The following is an 8,738-nucleotide window of genomic DNA, read 5'->3' on the forward strand; positions in this document are numbered from 1 at the left end:
AAAGTTGTAGCAGAGAAGATGTAATACAGGGAAAATAAATGCATAATAATGACACGTAATCAACAAAGCAATACCGTCATGTCAAGCGTTACATTCACAGCCTTACAAGCCTCTTGAACACAACAAATCTTCTCTCATGAACTCTAAATCAAGTCCAATCACATATCCTTGTCCTTGTCCACACTCATTGAATGGCATTTACGGATGCCATTCCATACAGTAGATGCAGACAGAGGGGGAAGGAGATGCAAATAGGTCGTGAAGATGTTTTTTTAGGAGTTAAGTGAACTCAACGGTCTGACGGGTCAGAAACACAAGGTTTCAGCTTGTAAGAATTGAAGAAGGAGGCAACTTGATCAGGCAGCTCCGCCAGGACGCTCTGGGCAAGGGCCACGCTGCTTCCCTGCAATGACAATGTTACAAGAATAAAAGTCTGAGCCACGTTTGGGACGATGCTCGCGGATATTAAAGTGTGCATGTATCTGTTCTGTTGACAGCTCATGCTGATCAATGACGTCAAAAGAAGGCGAGAGAGAAGGCAGGTGGTGGTGGTACATTTATAATAGATGTTTGCTGCTATATTAATGGTCTGAATCCCATATGTGCACACAATAGCTCTGGTATGGCAGTATAAAAGGTTTGGGCAGGTGCTTACTTGAAAATATCTGAAGGGCACAAACTGGACGATGTCTCTTGAGGCGACATCTCCTCTGGCCGAACACAGCAATTTGTCATCGCTGTCAAGGAACTCCATTTCGCTAAAGTCTGCCCCTCCCACACCCACTATGATAATAGACATGGGCAGGCGAGAGGCCTCCACAATGGCAGAGCGTGTCTGGTCCATGTCTGTGATCACGCCATCTGTGATGATGAGCAGCACGAAGTATTGCTGCAGATGGATGGAAAGAAAAACACATTTGACAATGCCAAAGATTAAGTTTACAATTATTAAGTATCAGAAGAAAACAAATTAATTCCTGTTTTGTTGTTGTTGATTTTTTTTATTTCCAGTTTGCTTGTTTTGATGAGTGCTCAGAAATGCTTTCTGACAAAGACAACAATGAATCTTATTTTGAGAGAGTTACATAACTGTGTAACCTTTTTATCAACTAGATTTGACTAAATAAATCAAATATTCTTCTGATGGAGAAAATTGTTAAAATAATATGAAGGTGTCAACAAGTGAAATGTGTTTTTACAATATGTTCAAGATGAACATAAAAACATTTGGGTAGTAAATGGAACAAAAGCAGTCAAACAACAGATATTACCTATAAATTATTAAGCTAGTTTTCTTTCTATCAGCTGGTCTTGGTCTCAAAACTGAATCCAACAACCGTTTGATTTAAAAGTGTATACGAAGTGAGTATCTCTTATATTTTTGGAAAATAATTTATCCGTCGCAAACTAAAAAGTCCTCTTTTTTTGAATATACCTTGAATAAGGAAAGTAGCACTGTATAGCACTTTAGCAGCACTTAATGTAAGTGGCTTTAGATAAAAGCGTCAGCTAAATATAATGAAATGTAACGTCTACTCACAGAGGCCGTACTCTGCCGCAGAGCTTGTCTGGCGAAGCAGGCCACATGGTTGATAATCGGAGAGAAGTTGGTGGGGCCCCAAAGCTTCAGCCGGGGCAAACACTGCTGGTAGGCCTCCACTACACCTTGTATGCCTGCAACACACACACACACACACACACACACACACACACACACACACACACACACACACACACACACACACACACACACACACACACACACACACACACACACACACACACACACACACACACACACACACACACACACAAAGGGAGCACCAATGCGGCATTAATGAACAGCGCATACGAACCAAATACTTCACATCTTGTGACAAAGTTTGACTCACCCGCACAGAAAGGATTTGATGGATTGAAATTGATCGGAAACTCATGAGAAACCTGCAAGCATCAATTTAAAGATAGATCAAAACATTAATAATAACAGCTTTACAAGAACAACACAGCCAGTCAGAAAACTTCTATTCCGGTTTGTTTGTCTTGTTAAAAACAAATCTTACCAACTTTATTTAAAAAAAACAAAAAACAATGTCATCCTCCAAAAGTAATTTATGAGGCAGTTTGTTAGTTGTGGGTAAACAAAATGATTCCCTGTTAAAAATTAACAAATTGCCTTTTGCTAAAGAAGACAAGGATTTTCAAGGCCGTCAAGAAATGTCTTCACACCTGCCCCGAGGAGGGGAGCTGGGCTCCAAAACCAAAGACAGGAAACATCTTGTTGCTACAAAAAAAAGGACAGAAACAAGACAGGTATAGGTATAACATTAATGACACTACACAAGGCAAATCAGTCAGGAGAACAGAGCTGTAGAGTAGGCCTGTAGAGCGGGACCATTGTTAGCAGGCAAACTTAATCAGGTTTTCAAAAAGCAAGCGGTCACATTTGCAGTCGGCTGGATAACGCCTGCTTGGACCTGCATCGACATCATCTTCTTCCCAATCTCGGCAATGGAGAATTAAAGTGGTAGGATGATGTCGGATGAAGCAGTGTTTACCTGTCGTAGTCCTGGATGACATTCCCCACCGCCCAGATAGCAGTCAGGTATTCATTATAGCCTTCAGGGTTGATATAGTGGAGGGAGTGGGGAGAGCTGGGATCCCCATTAGAGCCGGTGAAGTCAATGGCAATCTGGTCGGAGGTGAGGATAAAAAATGTTTAAAATTCAAGATTTGAGGATGGGTGTATGGTGTAAATATACTCACCCACACAGAGTCAGGGCCATAAACATTTTTTTTTAAATTTACACAACTGCAATTCATTTGGAATAAAGCGGTCAATATGTGGTTGAAGTGTAGACGTTCAGCTTTATTTCAATGGATATAACAAACATTTGGGGTAAGGGATGACAAGCATTTCCTAAGAGCACAAAGACGTCAGAGGCCTCATCGCAAATGCACAACCTTTGTTCGTCACAACTAAATCTTTGTTTCAGCCTTTGCCATCATCAATGTCCGCTGAAACAAGAAGCAATTGATGGCATGACTCCTGAGTTTAACTCTCCTTTGCAGGCGTAATCGTGCCCTGCAGTAACTCACCTGTCCGAACCTTAATTCTTCCCGTGAAAAAGTAAACCACTCTGATTTGCTCAAGACTTGCTAGCAGCAGTCCGTCCCCATGCACCTAATCCTTACACAAGTTCCACATGTAAGCAGACCCTTTACTCAAGCTTTTAACAAAAAAAAGGTGGTTGTTATATTGCTCACAGCCTCACACTTGTTGACTTCTTACAGACACTGATTCACCTGACTTGCCCTCCGACTAATCCAATTGCTTAATCCATAATGACACGGCAAATCGATCATACCGATGCACTGATCGGTCATACCGACGAGCGCTACTAACTACACCTGAAGAATGGATTTCCACTAACATACCCAGTGACAAAGTTTGCTTTTGCGCCATGGGATGGACAGGACCCGACCAAGGTAATTTTACAGGTAATTGCAGTAACACCATCTCTTTTCACCACGGTCCTCTGGGTGTGAATAGTAGATAACCCTGCCCTTACACCTTAGGTAACAACAATGTCACAGTTCCTGACCTATATTGAGCTTGTAGAATCACAAATTACATAAAAAGAGAAATTGTGTCACAGCAAAATACTTATAGACCTGAGTGTATGCAGATACACTAAGCGTCTGCAGGTGTCAGCGAGGCACACAACCTGGAAGTCTGCTGATAAATACAAGTAAAAACATCTGGTTTTCCAAACTCACAGTGAAGTTGAGTTGGCAACCCCCCATAATATAGTCCAGGAAGGAATAGTCCTTCACCACCTGAAAAAAAGGTTAAACAACATGTTAACTGTGTGCAGCAGTGCTCAATGTACAGTGGTGCAATAGAGAGTGTAGGAAGAAATATATTCAAATCGATGAAGACAACTTGTAAATCATTACCTGGCAGTTCTGGATGCAAATGACTCCAGAGTTTTTATAGTTATTCTTCCTTAGCTTTTTTGCGTTGATGCACTCAAATTCAGCCTGCAAGTAAAAAAAAATGAATCAGTCACATTTATGTCAGTTAAAAAATGAAATGAAATCAAGGCTACTAATAAAAGGTAGAGCTAGAATCTAACACACACACACAAGTCTTACAGGGGAAACGTGCGTTCCCATTTGCAGCTCAGCCAGTGTGGCTTTGAAGCTCCCAATAAGGGCATGTGCGCCGCTCTCGTGGTGGTCATAACAGTCAACCTGAAGGAAAACAGACATATTTTCCGTAGGAGATGACAAAGTGCTAGAGAGAGACTAACTAAGCATCAAGACAGGATGAATCAGGGTTCAAACACATTTTGACCAATGGATTTCCATGACTTTTCACCAAATTTCCATGATCAAACATTTTGGGAAATTTGGTAGAAATGTAAAAGATAATTTTGTAGTTGTAGTATTTAAACTAACAATGATCATTTCAAAAACATACAGTATACCTTAAAAGACACAAATTAATGAGACAATAGTTTTTAAACAAATAAACATGTATATAGATGCCTGTATGTACGCCTGCTTATACTTGGAGCATCTTTCTTTTAGAAGCATATTAATTATTAACTCAGCGTAAATGAACGACATGAACACATGAATATAACACATTTACATGACTTTTCCAGCACTAAAAATGACCATTTTTCAAATTCTGTGACTTTTCCAGGTTTTCCATGACCGTTTGAACCCTGATGATTTTCTGAAGTCGTTACTAAAAAGATTTTCGGTGTATAAACATTTTTTTAAATGGTATGCCGACAGCATTTAATTTTTTAGACTATAGCTTGTAAATACAGTGAATGCTTTGGGAGTAACTCAATTAAGTACAAATAACATAGCAGGGCACCCCTTCAGGTGGAGGACATCATGAATGGTGCATACACACACACACACACACACACATCACTTACCCAGCTGGGGTGCAGCGTGTTTTAAGTTTGGGAGCATTGCAAGACGAAAAGAAAATGCAATCACAAAATGAATCATTAGTATGTTAGAGTAGAATGGTCAATCAAGCTGAACTCTTAATGATAAAAAGAAAAACTGATTCTACTGTTAAGGGAGGGGGTTGTGTTATTGGGCTGCATTTGTACAGTCTCATTAACTGAGGAAAGGTAACTGAAATAAAAAACTAAACTACCTTGATTGGTCTCTCCACATCTCCTCCACAAAGAGATCGCAGTGAGATGCGAAAGGGTCTCCATAGTGGGTTTAAGTTGTTCTTTACCACCTACGTAAACAGGGTTACAATGAGCCACAAGGTAATAATCGTTACTTACCAGCAGAGGAATGAGTTGCCGGTGGAACCTGTTTACCTCAGTCCTGTGAGCCAGCTGCCATCCAGTTTCTGTCTGCTTGTAGAATTCCAGGAAGGGGTCGGACCACCACAAAAACTGAACATCCACATCCAAATGATGATTAACGGTACTTCAGAGCAGTTGAAATTATAAAGATATCCGACCTAGCTGTTCACAAATACCTATAATACCTTTTTGTCCAGCCTGCGGGCTGACACCTCAAAGTTTGCCATCCTGGTGTCCGTTATCTCTTCAGCACATATCTGTTTTTGAAGATAAAAACAAAGAAATCAAAACTCTTAAAGGTCTGGCGATTTCAAACGCATGTATTTACATCGGTGTACGGCACATAGCAGCGTGCTGTGTTACAACCTATAGCTTACAACCCTCTAAATTATATTGTACCAAAGAGAGAGAAGCCATACATCAAATTTCACAATAAGCGACAACTGATTCAAGTATGCAATAACTCTAATTCCAGAAAGATTGTGGTATTTTATGACTATTCGGCTAATACCATAACATTAACAAACATCATGATCCTGGATTATTTTCTCTGATCACATCTCAAGATACATCCCTATATATATATATATATATATATATATATATATATATATATATATATATATATATATATATATATATATATGCTTTACATAACTTAATAAGAAATTGTAACAGGATGGGAGGAAGGGCCCAGACATTAGGGTAGCGTAGCAATCATGGTCGAGTCACTTCTGGAGGTTTTAAATGGTTTTAATGAAACAAACACAAAAGAACTTAAAAGTAGCTCGGTCTCAAACTCTGTTCAGTGATTCTCGACCACAACCGGGCCGCTACCCGGCTTATCGGTTTCACCTTCGTCGGGGAGAAACGAAGCCTCTCTTCTCTTGTTGCATCTCTCTTCTGCTCACTTGCCCTCCCTGCCTTTTGTAAGCCTGGCTGATGAGGAGCATCAGGATCAGGTGAGTCTCGTCCCACACCTGATCCTGATGCTCCTCTGACGCGTAGGCGGAGCCTTCTGGCTAGAATGTAGATGCCTGTGACAACGCGTCCCCTTGGGCCGTTACACCATGTACAACATTTAACACTGCCCATGCTTGATTTCGACCACTTTCCAAACCACAAAAGCTTGGAGATAGATTGGAGGAGTGGTGTATAAAACAACACACTGAAGCCCTTCTGTCCAGTCTGTTGGTGTGGGCAAAGATTCAGATTCAGATTTAACTTTAATGTCATTGCACATAGTACAAGTAATGTGACAACTAAATGTAGTTGCCTCTATCCAGAGTGCAGGAGAAGCAGTTAAGGTGCAGTGCAATGTGGTGGATAATATGATGAAGATAGTTTAAACAGTTAAAAAGAGAGCGCCTCAATCGCATGGCTCGTCATGTTTTACGGATGAGAAAAAGGTTCACTCACTGTGATGGTCCCACGACCTGCAGGCCTCTTCTTGTCCGTCAGAAACAAAGATCGGGTCATCTGCCTGTTAGAAACAATCTGGACACAAAACACTGGCAGTGTCACAGAACGATGAACAGATGGCAGAACGGCCCGAAAAGTTTTCTTTTCAAACTGCACAAAGTGAAGCTCACCTGGCCCAGGGTGCATTCAATCTCCCCCAGAAAATCATCATCGCCAAGGTCGTGGGTGTCGTTGTCAATGTCATACACGGAAAACTTCATCTTCTGCACCATCTCGAAGTAGTAATCGATCACAAACTTCTTGGCAAACTTTGGATTCAGGCAGTTTAGAATCATCTCTGTGCGTCCAAACTGATTCACAAAGAAAAATAACATACTCATCATCTACGCCATGGGTGCCGAATCTGGCCCGCCACATTATTTTAAGCGGTCCATGACAGCTTGAAAGGCATATGATCGTCTTAAAATTAAAGTCTATGCTTCTTTACAATGTACAGGGACCACAATGCATATTGATTTTGTGACCCGCAAAAGAAGGCAAGCTTCCTAGCACTGCATGCAACAGGTGTGTCCCATACCATATGTGGTATGGGACACACCTGTCCATATGTATGTGAACAGGTGTGCCCCCATCTTTGCAGCTTCCAATTATTTGTAGGAACCTAAGTTATGTCCTATTTTTTAAGTTAGATCTTTGATAGAGTAATGTGTATTTCTTAACCCTAAATTAAATGAATTTATGTTGTAATAACAGATAAATGTACTTACTTATATTTTGATATTTATATAAATGCATGTAGAATAGCTTTATACTGGAATAAACAATAATCAAATGTAAAAACAGTTATTTAACAATATGTTAGGGAGCAGTTTATACAGTGTTACAGTCACAACTGGCCTTTTGAGGGCAACTGTAATGCTGATGTGGCCCCAAGTGAAAATGAGTTTGACACTCCTAATCTAGTGTCAGAGGACTTGCGCTCAATCCGACACCAAATGCATACATTGAAATATAAAACAGCGAACACCCTCAAGCACCGTGCCCACAATGCATTCACGTACGTCTTTGTTGGATGTAAAGGTTGATATAAATAGTTATTCACAACAAGGCCTGAATCATATCCATACCGTGTGACATGTGTCCTAATACAGACCTCATACCAGTTGGAGCCTGAAGTGTTGATGTACAAGACACACAGAGGGTCAGACTTGGAGAAGACGTCCATGTCCATGAGGTTCTCACAGGATATGGTTAGCTCCACCTTGGTGGCGCATTGGGTGGCCCCTGGCACCGGGGCCCCACCTGAGGCCATGGCTGCTGGTTATACTGAAAGACAACCACCGATAATTAGAAGGATTATTTACTCAAGGTTTTTGTACTTTATTGAAATATCTCAGTTTTTTGTCACATGATACTGCTACACTACATCTATGAGGAAAATATTGTACGTTTTCTACTTCATAGACAATAGCCCCTGAGCAAAATCACTGCTTCAACTGAAGAAGGTAAAACACGGTGACGGTGACACGGTAACGGTAGCCTCGAGGTTAGTTACCTTTAAGCGGTTATCACATAATAACGTATGTTACCTTGAACAGAAATAAAGACAATAAAAATACCACGTTACTGATCAAAATATAATGACAAACAACACATCTTGGTCTGAGCGTCAATTAACTAATTCATTAGGTCAGGACATGCACGCAGCGACAGTTAGTGGGTGTGGCGATGCCCGGTGCACCAAAACTAAAGCCGACCTAAAGTCCCCGCCGAAGTTACACAAACGGTTCCCTCAGTTCAACGCTGACTTATTTACCTATTTAGTTGTTGAGTCAAATAACCAATTTTGCCTGTTTCTGGTGGTCACGCATGGATACGTGTTTATCTGACAGGAACAGCTGGGCTGAGCCGGAGGGGTGGAGCGGACTCTTAGCGGGGCGCTGCGAAATAGTTTAGTAGTCAACA

At 40.9% G+C, this 8,738-nt stretch overlaps 1 protein-coding gene across 2 annotated transcripts; it reads right to left on the bottom strand.

Moving 5' to 3' along the window:
- Nucleotides 1–76: 76 nt before the first annotated feature.
- LOC137788757 (copine-3-like) lies at nucleotides 77–8,736 on the bottom strand. Of its 2 annotated transcripts, XM_068581826.1 has the most exons (16): nucleotides 8,590–8,736; nucleotides 7,927–8,099; nucleotides 6,944–7,123; nucleotides 6,771–6,848; nucleotides 5,537–5,608; nucleotides 5,364–5,441; nucleotides 5,189–5,278; nucleotides 4,159–4,257; nucleotides 3,961–4,044; nucleotides 3,781–3,840; nucleotides 2,559–2,692; nucleotides 2,230–2,284; nucleotides 1,893–1,944; nucleotides 1,541–1,674; nucleotides 656–889; nucleotides 77–403 (listed from the first exon to the last, which is right to left on the bottom strand). In XM_068581826.1, exons 2-16 carry the CDS (start codon nucleotides 8,083–8,085, stop codon nucleotides 290–292), a joined length of 1,623 nt encoding a protein of 540 aa, XP_068437927.1. In that variant the 5' UTR covers nucleotides 8,086–8,099; nucleotides 8,590–8,736; the 3' UTR covers nucleotides 77–289. The 2 variants fall into 2 exon arrangements, with proteins under 2 accessions (XP_068437927.1, XP_068437928.1); XM_068581827.1 differs by lacking the exon at nucleotides 8,590–8,736 and having other exon boundaries at nucleotides 7,934–8,057.
- Nucleotides 8,737–8,738: the final 2 nt, after the last annotated feature.

Source organism: Clinocottus analis, unplaced genomic scaffold, assembly GCF_023055335.1.
Source record: "Clinocottus analis isolate CAN_PGR_092001 unplaced genomic scaffold, fCliAna1.0.p SCAF_18, whole genome shotgun sequence".
Lineage (NCBI taxonomy): Eukaryota > Metazoa > Chordata > Actinopteri > Perciformes > Cottidae > Clinocottus > Clinocottus analis.